The sequence below is a fragment of the Dendrobates tinctorius genome, unplaced genomic scaffold (genome assembly GCF_039654945.1).
Source record: "Dendrobates tinctorius isolate UK_male_01 unplaced genomic scaffold, ASM3965494v1 ptg000154l, whole genome shotgun sequence".
NCBI lineage: Eukaryota > Metazoa > Chordata > Amphibia > Anura > Dendrobatidae > Dendrobates > Dendrobates tinctorius.
Genome location: NW_027361821.1, coordinates 3,997,497 through 4,012,322, shown reverse-complemented (window position 1 = coordinate 4,012,322; position 14,826 = coordinate 3,997,497). Strand labels below are relative to the sequence as shown.

The window sequence follows — 14,826 nt, the reverse complement described above, 5'->3', positions numbered from 1 at the left end:
ACGGGACAGTCAGGCCGGTTTTGAACCTGAAGCTCCTGAACAAGTTCATCAGGATCAAGTGTTTCCGAATGGAATCTCTTCGTTCAGTTATAGCGGCCATGGGTCAAGGGGAATACTTGGCCTCGATCGACATCCAGGATGCCTACCTGCACAGCCCCATTTTTCCTCCGCATCAAAAGTTTCTGCGGTTCGCCATCAATGGCCGTCATTTCCAGTTTGCAGCACTGCCCTTCGGGCTCGCCACCGCTCCCAGAGTGTTCACAAAGGTGGTGGCAGTCGTGATGACCGTTTTACACTCTCGAGGCATAGTCGTCTTACCATACTTAGACGACCTCTTGGTGAAGGGCCCCTCGTTTCGGGCATGCGAGAAGAATGCCAACATCACGCTGGATACCCTCTCCCGCTTAGGGTGGTTAGTCAACGGGAAAAAATCATCCCTTGTCCCAGCTCAGAGGATTTCTTTTTTAGGGATGATTTTCGATACCTCCCGAGGATTGGTAATTCTCCCTCAGGACAAAGCCCTATCGCTCCCGCAAGGAGTCCAGAAGCTTCTGCAGCCAGTCCCGCACACCATTCGGTTTGGGATGAGAGCGCTAGGGAAGATGGTGGCAGCAATAGAGGCGATTCCGTTTGGCCAATTTCATCTTCGCCCCTTACAGCACGCCCTCTTGTCGGCCAGGGACAAGAACCTGTTCACACTCGGTCATCAGTGCCAGCTATCCTCGCAGGTCAGACAGTCACTGGAGTGGTGGACAAGCAGGTCCTCCCTCCTGCAGGGGAAACCCTTTCCCCCAGATCACTGGCTAGTGGTCACAACCGACGCCAGCCTCCTCGGCTGGGGAGCAGTTTTTCGCCACCACACCACCCAGGGACAATGGTCGCCGCAGGAGGCACGCCTCCCGATCAACTTGTTGGAAATACGAGCAGTCCGGCTGGCACTGCAACATTTTCAGCACCTTCTCGCAGGATGTCCCGTCCAAATTAAGTCGGACAGCGCCACCGCAGTGGCTTACGTAAATCATCAAGGGGGCACGCGCAGCAGAGCAACCATGTGCGAGGTAGGACACGTTCTTCGCTGGGCCGAGAGGAACCATTCGGTAATATCGGCGGTCCATATCCATAATGGAAAATTGGGCGGCGGACTTCCTCAGCCGGCAAGGTGTCGAGTCGGGGGAATGGTCTCTGCACCCCGAGGTCTTCCAGCAGATTTGCCAACGGTGGGGAACACCGGATGTGGATCTGATGGCCTCCAGGGTGAACGCCAAGTTGCCAATGTTCGTCGCTTGAGCTCGGAACCCGCGAGCGATCGCAGTGGATGCGTTGGTTCTGCCATGGAACCAGTTTCGCCTTCCATACTTGTTTTCCTGCCGCTGCTCCCGAGGGTCATCAAGAATATCAAAACAGAGGGGGTTCCAGCAATTCTGCTGGCTCCAGACTGGCCCCGCCGAGCATGATATGCAGATCTAGTGCAGCTGCTCGCCAACGTCCCTTGGTGACTGCCAGAGCGACCAGATCTACTGTCCCAGGGCCTGATCTTCCACTCGAACTCAGAGGCCCTGTGTTTGACGGCATGACCGTTGAGTCTTGATTCTGACCCAGGCTGGGTTCAGCCGCAATGTGGTAGCTACAATGATTAGCGCCCGGAAGGCTACCTCGGCGAGAATTTACCACCATACCTGGAAGGTCGTCTTCACTTGGTGTCGAGACCATGGTTTTTCTCCACTGACATTTTCGATTCCTAACATCCTAGCCTTTTTTCAGTCAGGCCTAGACTCAGGTTTGGCCCCGAGCTCCCTTAGTAGACAGATATCGGCGTTGTCCATCCTGTTCCAGCGAAGAATTGCTACCAATATGCAGGTGAGGACTTTCATCCAGGGTGTCTCCCACTTGGTACCTCCCTATAGGGCGCCCCTGGACACCTGGGACCTTAATCTGGTCCTGAGTGTTCTGCAGGAAGGTCCTTTTGAACCACTTCAGGATGTTCCTTCCTTTGTCGTACCTTTCCCGGAAAGTAGTATTCTTGGTAGCCATAACTTCCATTAGGCGAGTTTCTGAGTTGGCGGCCTTGTCCTGCTGAGCACCTTTTCTCAGCACCACCTTATCCCTGTGGAAGGTCAGACCAGCTCCTCCCTTTCTGCCAAAGGTCGTATCCTCATTTCGCGTTAATGAGGATATTGTCTTGCCCTCATTCTGTCCAACGCCAGTACATCGCGTGGAAAAGGCTCTTCGTACGTTAGACTTGGTGAGAGCACTCAGAAGGTACGTGGCGCGGACGGCACCCTTTCGTCAGACGGACACGCTGTTCGTGCTCCCCGAAGGGTGCAGGAAGGGACTCGCAGCCTCAAAATCGACCATAGCCAGATGGATCCGTCTAACTATTCAGGAGGCCTACCGCATAAGGGGTGAGCTGGTTCCAGCAGGGATCAGAGCACACTCTACTCGAGCAGTGGACGCCTCTTGGGCGCTTCGGCACCAGACTTAGACGGAACAAGTGTGCAAGGCAGCGACCTGGTCCAGCCTGCACACGTATACTAAACGTTACAATGTCCATACTCAGGCTTCGTCAGATGCGAGCCTAGGTAGAAAGATTCTCCAAGCAGCGGTGGCGCACCTTTAGACAGGAGGTGCATGTAGCTTGGATTGGTGAGTCAACTTCCCACCCAGGGACTGCTTTAGGACGTCCCACAGTACCTGTGTCCCCCAATGAGACGAAGGAGAAACATGGATTTTTGTGAGTACTCACCGTAAAATCCTTTTCTCGGAGACGCTCATTGGGGGACACAGCACCCATCCTGTTAGCCAAGTTGGCTCTAGTTTTCTTAATGTGTATTTTTTGTTGGCAGGGTGGATTTTTTCCAGACATATTGTTATCTGCGTTAAGGCTGTTCTTTCGTTATTCTCCGACTGCTTTTGCACTAAACTGGTTTCCGCCCGCAATCAGGGCGAGGGTGTAAGCGGCGGAGGAGGAGCTAACCTTGTGTTGTTTACTTAGTGTCAGCCTCCAGAGGGCGGTAGCATACATCCACAGTACCTGTGTCCCCCAATGAGCGTCTCGGAGAAAAGGATTTTACGGTGAGTACTCACAAAAATCCATGTTTCCAGCATAACAGAGACCATGTTACAAAACAAAAGTGATAACTAAGTGGCTCGGTGAACAAAACACTGAAATTTTGGGTCCCTGGCCAGAAAACTCCTCACATCTCATTCCTTTTGAGAACCTGTGGTTAAACTTCCGAAAAGCTGTTGGTCAAACAGAACACCGAAACTGTGATAAACCCCATGCCAATATCCATCTGCCAGTGTGAAGGGCAGCATTTGTGAAAAATAAACTAGTCAATACTGTAAACTTTCAGTCTTTCCATAAACTTGATGAATTTGTCATCTTTCAAAATGTTGAAATGAAATGTTTATAATTGTACATCAGTAACCACAGTAACCATAGAAACAATCGAAAAATAGTGAAGCAGCCAACCTTGTGATGATCAAAATTTGTCAATCTCAAAACATTTGGCGACGTCTAACATATTTAAATTTTTTTTTCTTATTTTCTTCCTTTACCAGATTTGTAAATATAATCACAGAACCAAAACAGAAAGCCTTTGCAATTCCGTTAAGGCGCCTGGCTAATGAGGTGAGTACCCATAGTCTAAGGCTGGTTTCACATTTGCGTTTTTTTTCGCGGTAATTTAGCGCTAAATAGCGCATGCGTTTTTTTTTCCTATACTTTGCATGGGATGCGCTTATGTGCGCATACACATGCGTTTGTACGCGTTTTACCACGCATGCGTTTTTTTGCGGTATGCGCTCGGGCGCACAAAATGCAACTTGTTGCATTTTTTGTGCGTCCGATTTGCCTAAAAAAAAACGCATGCGCGCGCAATGTGTTTTTTTACAGCAAGACACCCATTATAAGTCTATGGTGAGCATATGTGCGCATTGGCATGCTTATGTATGCGTTTTTTTGCACATGCGGTTTTTTTTTTTACCATTAGTTTAGACAATGGAATTTAGGGGTTTGGGTAAAGTTAGGGTTAGTTAAGGGGGGTTAGGGTTAGGGTCAGGGTTAGGGTCAGGGTTAGGGTTAAGTATGGTTTGGTTAAGGGTTAGGGTCAGGGTTAGGGTTAAGTATGGTTTGGTTAAGGGTTAGGGTCAGGGTTAGGGTTAGGGTCAGGGTTAGGGTTAAGGTTAGTTAGGGTTTGGGTTAGGGTTAAGTATGGTTTGGTTAAGGGTTAGGGTCAGGGTTAGGGTTAAGTATGGTTTGGTTAAGGGTTAGGGTCAGGGTTAGGGTCAGGGTTAGGGTTAAGTATGGTTTGGTTAAGGGTTAGGGTTAGGGTCAGGGTTAGGGTCAGGGTTAGGGTCAGGGTTAGGGTTAGGGTCAGGGTTAGGGTTAAGTATGGTTTGGTTAAGGGTTAGGGTCAGGGTTAGGCTTAAGTATGGTTTGGTTAAGGGTCAGGGTTAGGGTCAGGGTTAGGGTTAAGTATGGTTTGGTTAAGGGTTAGGGTCTGGGTTAGGGTCAGGGTTAGGGTTAAGTATGGTTTGGTTAAGGGTTAGGGTCTGGGTTAGGGTCAGGGTTAGGGTTAAGTATGGTTTGGTTAAGGGTTAGGGTCAGGGTTAGGGTTAAGTATGGTTTGGTTAAGGGTTAGGGTCAGGGTTAGGGTCAGGGTTAGGGTTAGTAAAGTCATGGTTTGGATTAGTGTGAGGGGCCACCTAATGTTGGAAAAAAACGCAAACGCGGTAAAAACGCACTAAAAACGCATACAAACGCATAAAAACGCTGCGTTTTTTTCCTGCATGCTCATAAAAATGCTTGAAAAAAACGCAGCAGTTGTATGCTTTTGTATGCGTTTTTCAATGCGTTTTTTTGCCGGAAAAACGCGCTTCAAAAAAAAGCAAGTGTGAAACAGGCCTAACTCCTTCGGTTCCGAGGGCAGCTTTCACACATCTGATATATTCCCCCCCCACACACTTTCTATGTTTTTAACCAAACACCAATACCCATTTCAGTCTATGGCGCAGCTTACATGCTGTTGTGTTTTTGTTTTTTTTTTTGTTTGTTTTTTCTGTTTGCGTAGTGTCAGTTTGACACTAATGATGATCTGATCCGAAACACTGATAAATATTGCTCGCTTCCATGTAAAAAAACAAACATGTTTAACCAGCTTAAGGGTGCAGCCAAACTGAAGATCATTGCAGGAAAAAAGGCACAAATAAGGGTGGTTTCACATTAGCGCTTTTTAAGCGCACGCACGGCCGGGGGTAGCTCCTCCCCCGAGCCGGCTCTCTGCCCGGCGTGCCCGCCCCTTGCTTGTAGCGCCGACTCCTAGCGGACAGCGGCGCCTGCGATCGGCGCACCCTATCTTTAGCATAGGGTGCGCAGATCGTGCGAAGGCCGTGCGCTAGTTGCGCTTTGACCTGCGCTGCGCACTCTTGACGGTGCGCCGTGCGCGCCAAAATCAAACTTCGGATTTTGGCGCGCACGGCGCACCGTCAAGAGTGCGCAGCGCAGGTCAAAGCACAACTAGCGCACGATCTGCGCACCCTATGCTAAAGATAGGGTGCGCCGATCGCAGGCGCCGCTGTCCGCTAGGAGGCGGCGCTACAAGCAAGGGGCGGGCACGCCGGGCAGAGAGCCGGCTCGGGGGCGGAGCTACCCCCGGCCGTGCGTGCGCTTAAAAAGCGCTAATGTGAAACCACCCTAATAAATTTATTGCATGGGGTATTTGCATAGGCAAACCCAGTTTGGCAGTGAATCATCTCACTGCATGTGCTGTTGTGTCATTACTATTGGTTTTCTATGCTGAATAAGCTGATCTTTTGAAATTTGGGTAATCCAGTCAAAAAAAGCTAGTTTGTGCACAGACACATTCACTTGAATAGGCAATTAGCGCTCCGTTCCTCCCAAGTCTCTCCGCAATTCCTAAGTAGTACTGTACAGCCACATATGGGGCATTGCCATATTCAGTAGAAATTATGGCACAAATTGTGTTGCCGTTTTTAACTACTTCTTGTGTGAAAATGTAAAATCTTTGGCTAAAACAAAATTTGGATGGTAAAAATGTAGTTATTTTGTCCTCGCTGCTCAATGGTATAAAATTCTGTGACACACCCATGGTGTCAATATGATCACTGCACCCCTAGATGAATTCATTCGTAAAACGGGGTCACTTATGGGGGGGGGTTCTGCTGTTTTGGCACCTTATGGGCTCTCCCAGTGAGTCATGGCACCTTCAAGCCATAACAGTAAAATCTGACACTCCTTCCCTTCCGAGCTCTGCCATGTGCCCAAACAGTGGTTTACCCCCACATATGGGGTATCAACGTACTCGGGAGAAACTGCACAACAACTTTTGGGGTCCAACTTCTCCTGTTACCCTTGGGAAAACAAAAAATTGGGGACGAAAAGATCATTTTTGTTAAAAATATGATTTTTTATTTTTATGGCTCTACGTTATAAAAATTCTGTGAAGCATTTGGGGTTTCAAAGTTCTCACCACGCATCTAGAGAAGTTCCTTAGAGGGTCTAGTTTCCAAAATGGGGTCACTTGTGGGGGTTTCCACTATTTAAGCACATCAGGGGCTCTCCAAACGCAACTTGGTGTCCGATCTTAATTCCAGATAATTTTTCGTTGAAAAATTAAAACGGTGCTCCTGCTCTGCCATGCGCCCAAACAGTGGTTTGCCCCCACATATGGGGTATCGGTGTACTCGGGACAAATTGTACAACAACTTTTGGTGTCCAATTTCTCCTGTTACCCTTGGTAAAATAAAAGAAAAAATGGATCTGAAGTAAATTTTTTTGTGAAAAAAATAGTTAAATGTTCGTTTTTTTTAACATTACAAAAAAATCCTGTGAAGCACCTGAAGGGTTAATAAACTTCTTGAATATGACTTTGATCACCTTGAGGGGTGCAGTTTTTAGAGTGGTGTCACTTTTGGGTATTTTCTATCATAGACCCCTCAAAGTGACTTCAAATGTGATGTGGTCCCTAAAAATAAAATGGTGCTGCAAAAAGGAGAAATCTTTGTTTAGCTTCCTAACAAAAAAAATTTGGTTCTGATGTAAAGTAAACATGTGGGAAATGTTACTTAAGTATTTTATGTGACATATCTCTGTGATTTAAGGGCATGAAAATTCAAAGTTGGAAAATTGCGAAATTTTCAAAAATTTTAGCCAAATTTCCATTTTTTCCACAAAAAAGCAAGTCATATCAAAGAAATTTTACCACTATCCTGAAGTATAATATGTCATGAAAAAACAGTGTCAGAATCACCGGGATCCATGGAAGTCTTTCAGAGGTTATTGCTTCATAAAGGGACAGTGGTCAGAATTGTAAAAATTGGACTGGTCATTAACATGCAAACCACCCTTGGGGGTGAAGGGTTTAAGCTAATGGTCTCCTTTGTCTTATTATTCAGCTAAATATTCCAGAATGGGTCGTAAACCTTCGTCACAGTGCAACTCATGGAAAGTTGCCCAAACTGAGTCTGTGCCGCAAAGGTAATTAATTCTCAAATGGAGGATTTCTTTTTATTTATTTTTAAGGGTTATCTGTGACTTGATTGGATTTCAGACATTCTTAGGGGCCTATATGAGAACACAACCATATGTGGTGTTATTTAATGGTCTCCAGTGCAGCAAGACCTTGGTAAGAGGGATATTGCCATCTTAGGATTTATCCCATCCCCAGGGGAAGAGAACACAGTGTAGGGCACAATGTAATCAGTTATAACTAGTGAACGTTACTTGAGTTTTCTGAACATGCTCGGGTGATCTGAGTATTTGGATGTGCTCAGAGACTTAGTTTGTCTCCGTAGCTGCATGATTTGCAGCTGCTAGACAGGATGAATACATGTGGGGATTGCCTAACAAACAGGTAATCCCCACATGTATTCAGGCTGTCTAGCAGCTGCAAATCATGCAGCTATGGTGACAGAAATTAAATCTCCGAGCACATCCAAATACTCGGCGATCACCCGAGCATGCTTGGAAAACTCAAGTAACGAGTATACTCGCTCATCACTAATTATAACCAAACTGTGTTGCCCATGTATGATTCTATGGTAATTGGGCCATGGGTACAAACATAAATGCAACCTAATCCGAGATTAAAAATCATGAATAGATACTCTGCAGTACATTAGTAGTAATACAGTTGTGGCCAAAAGTATTGACACACCTGCAATTCTGTCAGATAATACTCAGTTTCTTCCTGAAAATGATTGCAAGCACAAATTCTTTGGTATTATTATCTTCATTTAATTTGTCTTAAATGAAAAAACACAAAAGAGAATGAAGCAAAAAGCAAAACATTGATCATTTCACACAAAACTCCAAAAATGGGCCAGACAAAAGTATTTGCACCCTCCGCCTAACACTTGGTTGCACAACCTTTAGCCAAAATAACTGTGACCAACCGCGTCCGGTAACCATCAATGAGTTACTTACAATGCTCTGCTGGAATTTTAGACCATTCTTCTTTGGCAAACTGCTCCAGGTCCCTGATATTTGAAGGGTGCCTTCTCCAAACTGCCATTTTTAGATCTCTCCACAGGTGTTCTATGCGATTCATGTCTGGACTCATTGCTGGCCACCCTTAGAAGTCTCCAGTGCTTTCTCTCAAACCATTTTCTAGTGCTTTTTGAAGTGTGTTTTGGGTCATTGTCCTGCTGGAAGACCCATGACCTCTGAGGAAGACCCAGCTTTCTCACACTGGGCCCTACATTATGCTGCAAAATTTGTTGGTAGTCTTCAGACTTAATAATGCCATGCATACGGTAAAGCAGTCCAGTGCCAGAGGCAGCAAAGCAACCCCAAAACATCAGGGAACCTCCGCCATGTTTGACTGTAGGGACCGTGTTCTTTTCTTTGAATGCCTCTTTTTTTTTTCTCGTGTAAACTCTGTTGATGCCTTTGCCCAAAAAGCTCTACTTTTGTCTCATCTGACCAGAGCACATTATTCCAAAACGTTTTAGGCTTTTTCAGGTAAGTTTTGGCGAACTCCAGCCTGGCTTTTTTATGTCTCGGGGTAAGAAGTGGGGTCTTCCTGGGTCTCCTACCATACAGTCCCTTTTCATTCAGACGCCGACGGATAGTACGGGTTGACACTGTTGTACCCTCGGACTGCAGGGCAGCTTGAACTTGTTTGGATGTTAGTCGAGGTTCTTTATCCAACATCTGCACAATCTTGCGTTGAAACCTCTTGTCAATTTTTCTTTTCTGTCCACATCTAGGGAGGTTAGCCACAGTGCCATGGGCTTTAAACTTCTTGATGACACTGCGCACGGTAGGCACAGGAACATTCAGGTCTTTGGAGATGGACTTGTAGCCTTGAGATTGCTCATGCTTCCTCACAATTTGGTTTCTCAAGTCCTCACAGTTCTTTGGTCTTCTTTCTTTTCTCCATGCTCAATGTGGTACACACAAGGACACAGGACAGAGGTTGAGTCAACTTTAATCCATGTCAACTGGCTGCAAGTGTGATTTAGTTATTGCCAACACCTGTTAGGTGCCACAGGTAAGTTACAGGTGCTGTTAATTACACAAATTAGAGAAGCATCACATGATTTTTCGAACAGTGCCAATACTTTTGTCCACCCTCTTTTTTTTTTTTTTTTTTTTTTATGTTTGGTGTGGAATTATATCCAATTTGGCTTTAGGACAATTCTTTGTGTTTTTTCATTTAAGACAAATTAAATGAAGATAATACCAAAGAATTTGTGTTTGCAATCATTTTCAGGAAGAAACTGAGTATTATCTGACAGAATTGCAGGGGTGTCAATACTTTTGGCCACAACTGTACATGTGAGTAACATAGAGTACTTAGTAGACATTATTTTGATTAAAAGGATGTAAAAGCTACCCCACCACAGCAAGGTGCACCCTATCAGGATGGTCTCCAGCTCTGTTATCTCACCTCGCTATGTGCTTGTGGACTTCAAAATAGACGGAGGGCGTAGCAGGACCTGGACCTGACTTTGCCATGCCCCTGCTGTGGAGAGCTTGATAGACAAGATACACAACCTAAAGGGAGCCGTCCCCAAATATACCAAGTAGAAGAAGCTAAACCGAATCCACGGGCCAGCATTGTTAGTATAAGTGCAATTTTCAGCTGCATATTCACACTGCCGTCATTACCAGACGTAGAATAACAGTAGCTAAATGGAGCCAAGTTGTAAACCTCATGGTTGATATCTGTTGGTCTTGGATCTGATAAAACACAATAACTCACAAGGCAGGGGTGTTCTAGGGTTTTTTTGTGTGTTGTGGTCGATTTGTGGGTGCCTGACCTATAAATGGTGTTGCCTGTGAATTTACGGTTGGTTGGTAACCTGTGCCTGCCTGCTCCGCATGGCTTTTATATACAGTGGTACGTAAATCCTGGCATTGTATAGTTCATATGCAGACAAGCCCTTTACATTTATGTAGTGGAAAATATATTTTATCTAATCTTTACAGGATACATAATGTATAATTGATTGGAGACACCAAATCCCCTGTAAATGCAGCAGTGGGATGTGTCCAGGACACAGTTCCACTCTCCTCTTGGGACTGATGGAGCCTATAGAAGTGATTTGGTAGGAGGGCACGATGCTGGCCACATTTATATCCACAAGGGACCCCTATTCTCTGGATTGTTGGAGGACTATTGTTAAATGAAACCTGTCAACCCCCCCCCCCCCCCCCCCCTTTGCAGGCGTTTTTAAGTAAAAAAGCCACCTTGTGCAGCACTATTGCTGCATTCTGTCACGGTGGCTCTTTTATTTAGGGTACCTTGCACCGCCGAAATAATCGTTTTTAAAATTGGTCTGACATATTATAATAATAATAATAATAATAATAAATTTTATTTCTATAGCGCCGACATATTCCGCAGCACTTTACATTTCAGAGGGGATTTGTACAGACAATAGACATTACAGCATAACAATAATCATAGATTATAACAAATGCCAAGAGGAATGAGGGCCCTGCTCGCAAGCTTACAGTCTATGAGGAAAGAGGTAGACACGAAAGGTGGGTGGTAACAGTTGCCCTGATTGTATGGACCAGCCATAATGTTAAGTGTGTGACAGTACAGACAGAGGGCTTAATGCATGCATAAAGCATGTGGGAACATGATGCGGGGAACCTGGCTATGGTAAAACTTTTGGCTGTGCCACCCTAGGGATAGATCAGGTTAATGTGTGGCGATAGGCCAGTCTGAATAAATGCGTTTTCAGGGCACGCTTAAAAATGTGGAGATTGGGGACTAATCGTATTGACCTGGGAAGTGCATTCCAAAGAATTGGCGCAGCACGTGTATAGTCTTGAAGACGGGAGTGGGAGGTTCTGATTAATGAGGATGCTAACCTCAGGTCATCAGCAGAGCGAAGGGCGCGGGTTGGATCTATACTGAAACAAGGGAGGAGATGTAGGGTGGTGCTGAGCCATGGAGGGCTTTGTGGGTGAGGGTAATAAGTTTATACTGAATTCTGGAGTGGATGGGTAGCCAGTGTAATTACTGGCACAAGGTAGAGGCATCGGTGTAACAATTGGTGAGGAATATGATCCTGGCTGCAGCATTCAAGACAGATTGGAGAGGGGACAGTTTGGTAAGAGGGAGACCGATTAGAAGAGAGTTACAATAGTCGAGACGATAATGAATTCGAGAAATGGTAAGAGTTTTTGCAGAGTCAAAAGTAAGAAAAGGTCGAATTCTAGAGATGTTTTTGAGGTGCAGATGACAAGAGCGAGCCAGTGATCGAATGTGGGGGCGAAGGAAAGCTCGGAGTCAAGTATGACCCCAAGATAGCGGACATGTTGCTGGGGAGTAATAGTGGAACCACACACAGAAATGGCAATGTCGGGTATAGGTACATTTGTAGAGGGAGGAAACACAAGGAGTTCAGTCTTTGACAGGTTCAGTTTCAGATATAGTGAGGACATGATGTTGGACACAGCGTTTAGAGAATTGCCGGTGTTTTCTAGAAAGGCTGGCGTGATGTCAGGAGAAGAAGCATATAATTGGGTGTCATCAACATAGAGATAGTACTGGAAACCAAATCTACTAATTGTTTGACAAATGGGGGCAGTGTACAAGGAGAAGAGGAGGGGGCCTAGAACCGATCCTTGAGGAACCCCAACAGTAAGGGGAAGGTGAGAGGAGGAGGAGCCAGCAAAAGATACAGTAAAGGAGTGGTCAGAGAGATGGGAGGAGAACCAGGAGAGAACGGTGTCCTTGAGGCCAATGGAACGGAGCATAGTGAGGAGGAGCTGATGATCCACAGTGTCGAATGCTGCAGAGAAATCCAAGAGAATTAGCATAGAGTAATGACCATTTGATTTAGCTGTTAGTAGATCATTAGAGACTTTAGTGAGGGCAGTTTCAGTAGAGTGTAAAGAGCGGAAACCGGATTGGAGAGGGTCGAGAAGAGTTATCTAAGGGATAAGCGGGTAAGACGGGAGTGGACCAGGCGTTCCAGGAGTTTAGAGATGAAGGGAAGATTAGAGACAGGTCTATAATTTATTAATTTATTTTTGCTTATCTTATTGTCTGGTGCAATCCCCATTAGGATGTGCTCCACTATTGCCAATGCCATCCAGTGCACGTCTTGCCGCATGTATGAAATCCTTGAACAGCCGGTCGAGGGTGCATACTGCTGTGCAAGATGTGAGCACGTTGTTCATTTGGAAGCCCAGATACTGGATCTAAATGTGCAGCTGGCAACACTGAGATCCATAGACAATATGGAAAGGAGTCTTCTGCTCACTGAGCAGACGCTCAATGGGATAGATGAGGGGGGGGGGATGCTAGGTTGGAGCTGCAGGACAATGAAGCAGCTAGCTGGGTGACAGTTAGAAGGCGGGGTAGAGGGAAGAGCACCAGGAAGGCTAGTCCTGATCTGGCACACCCCAATAAGTTTGCTAAGTTGGCAGATGAGGGGAGTATTAGTGCAGGAGTAGCACTGCTGCAGCAAGGCATTTCCTCTGAAAGCCGGAGGAGTGTCTGCTCCAGTAAGGGGGGAAATAGGAGAGCAGGGCAGGCCAGACAGGTTCTGGTAGTGGGAGACTCAATTATTAGGGGAACAGATAGGGCAATCTGTCACAAAGACAGGGATCGTCGAACGGTGTGCTGCCTACCTGGCGCTCGAGTCCGACACATCGCTGATCGGGTTGACAGATTACTGGGAGGGGCTGGAGAGGATCCAGCGGTCATGGTGCACAAATGACAAAGTTAGAGGTAGGTGGAAGGTCCTTAAAGATGATTTCAGGGAATTAGGCTGTAAGCTTAAAGCAAGGACCTCCAAGGTGGTATTTTCGGAAATACTTCCTGTACCACGTGCCACGCCAGAGAGGCAACGGGAGATTAGGGAGGTTAATAAGTGGCTCAGGAATTGGTGTAGGAAGGAGGGGTTTGGGTTCCTGCAGAACTGGGCCGACTTCTCAGTTGGCTACAGGTTCTACGCTAGGGAAGTGCTGCACCTCAGTGGGGAGGGTGCCGCTGTGCTGGGGGAGAAAATGGCTAGAAGGTTGGAGGAGTGTTTAAACTAGGGACGGGGGGGGGGTATTCCTTTTATAGGAGGGGAAGACAGTGCAGATAGAGACCTGGGCACAAATAATGACATGGGGGGTGGGGTTAGAACAGTTAATAATTTAAGAAAGAATAGAGGTACAGAGAGATACATAAAGTGCATGTATACTAATGCCAGAAGTCTCGCCAACAAAATGGAGGAATTGGAGTTAATGTTGTTGGAACATAATTATGACATGGTGGGGATATCTGAGACATGGCTGGATGAGAGCCATGACTGGGCTGTTAATTTACAGGGCTATAGTCTGTTCAGAAATGACCGAACAAATAAGCGAGGGGGAGGCGTGTGTTTATATGTAAAATCATCCTTTAAAACCCATCCTTCGTGATAATATATATGAATCTAATGAAAATGTAGAGTCCCTGTGGGTAGAGATAAAGGGAGGGGGGAAAAATAATAAATTACTGATAGGGGTTTGTTATAAATTTCCAAAAATAATGGAAGCTACAGAGAATATCCTCATAAAGCAAATAGATGAAGCAGCGACTCAAGGAGAAGTCATTATTATGGGGGACTTCAACTACCCTGAAATACATTGGGGAACCGAAACCTGCAGTTCCAGCAAGGGTAATAGGTTTCTGACAACGATGAGAGACAATTACCTTTCACAACTGGTTCAGGACCCAACAAGAGGGGGGGCACTGCTAGACCTAATATTAACCAACAGGCCAGACCGCATATCAAATGTAAGGGTTGAGGGTCACTTGGGTAATGGTGATCACAAATTAATAAGTTTTCATGTATCCTTTAATAAGATGTGTAGTAGAGGGGTTACAAGGACACTAAACTTCAGGAAGGCAAATTTCCAACGGATGAGAGATGATCTTGGTGCAATTAACTGGGACGATATCCTGAGACATAAAAATACACAAAGAAAATGGGAGACGTTTATTAGCATCCTGAATAGGACCTGTGCACAATATATACCGTATGGGAATAAACATGCGAGAAATAGGAGGAAACCACTATGGCTAAATAGAGCTGTAAGGGGCGCAATAAGAGATAAAAATAAAGAATTTAGAGAATTAAAGCAAGTAGGTAGTGATGAGGCATTAAATAAATACAGAAGATTAAATAAATTCTGTAAAAAGCAAATCAAGACAGCAAAGATTGAGACAGAGAGACTCATTGCCAGAGAAAGTAAAAATAATCCCAAAATATTCTTTAACTACATAAATAGTAAGAAGCTAAAAAATGATAGTGTTGGTCCCCTTAAAAATAGTCTGGGTGAAATGGTGGATGAGGATGAGGAAA

At 45.6% G+C, this 14,826-nt stretch overlaps 1 protein-coding gene across 1 annotated transcript in view; it reads left to right on the top strand.

Annotated features, from left to right (window-relative positions):
- LAS1L (LAS1 like ribosome biogenesis factor) overlaps nucleotides 1–14,826 on the top strand; it is a 73,469-nt gene that overhangs the window by 14,746 nt on the left and 43,897 nt on the right. Inside the window, exons 3-4 of the mRNA XM_073547579.1 lie at nucleotides 3,562–3,631; nucleotides 7,417–7,498. Coding sequence (XP_073403680.1) covers nucleotides 3,562–3,631; nucleotides 7,417–7,498 — 152 coding nt within the window. The remainder of the gene's footprint in view (nucleotides 1–3,561; nucleotides 3,632–7,416; nucleotides 7,499–14,826) is intronic.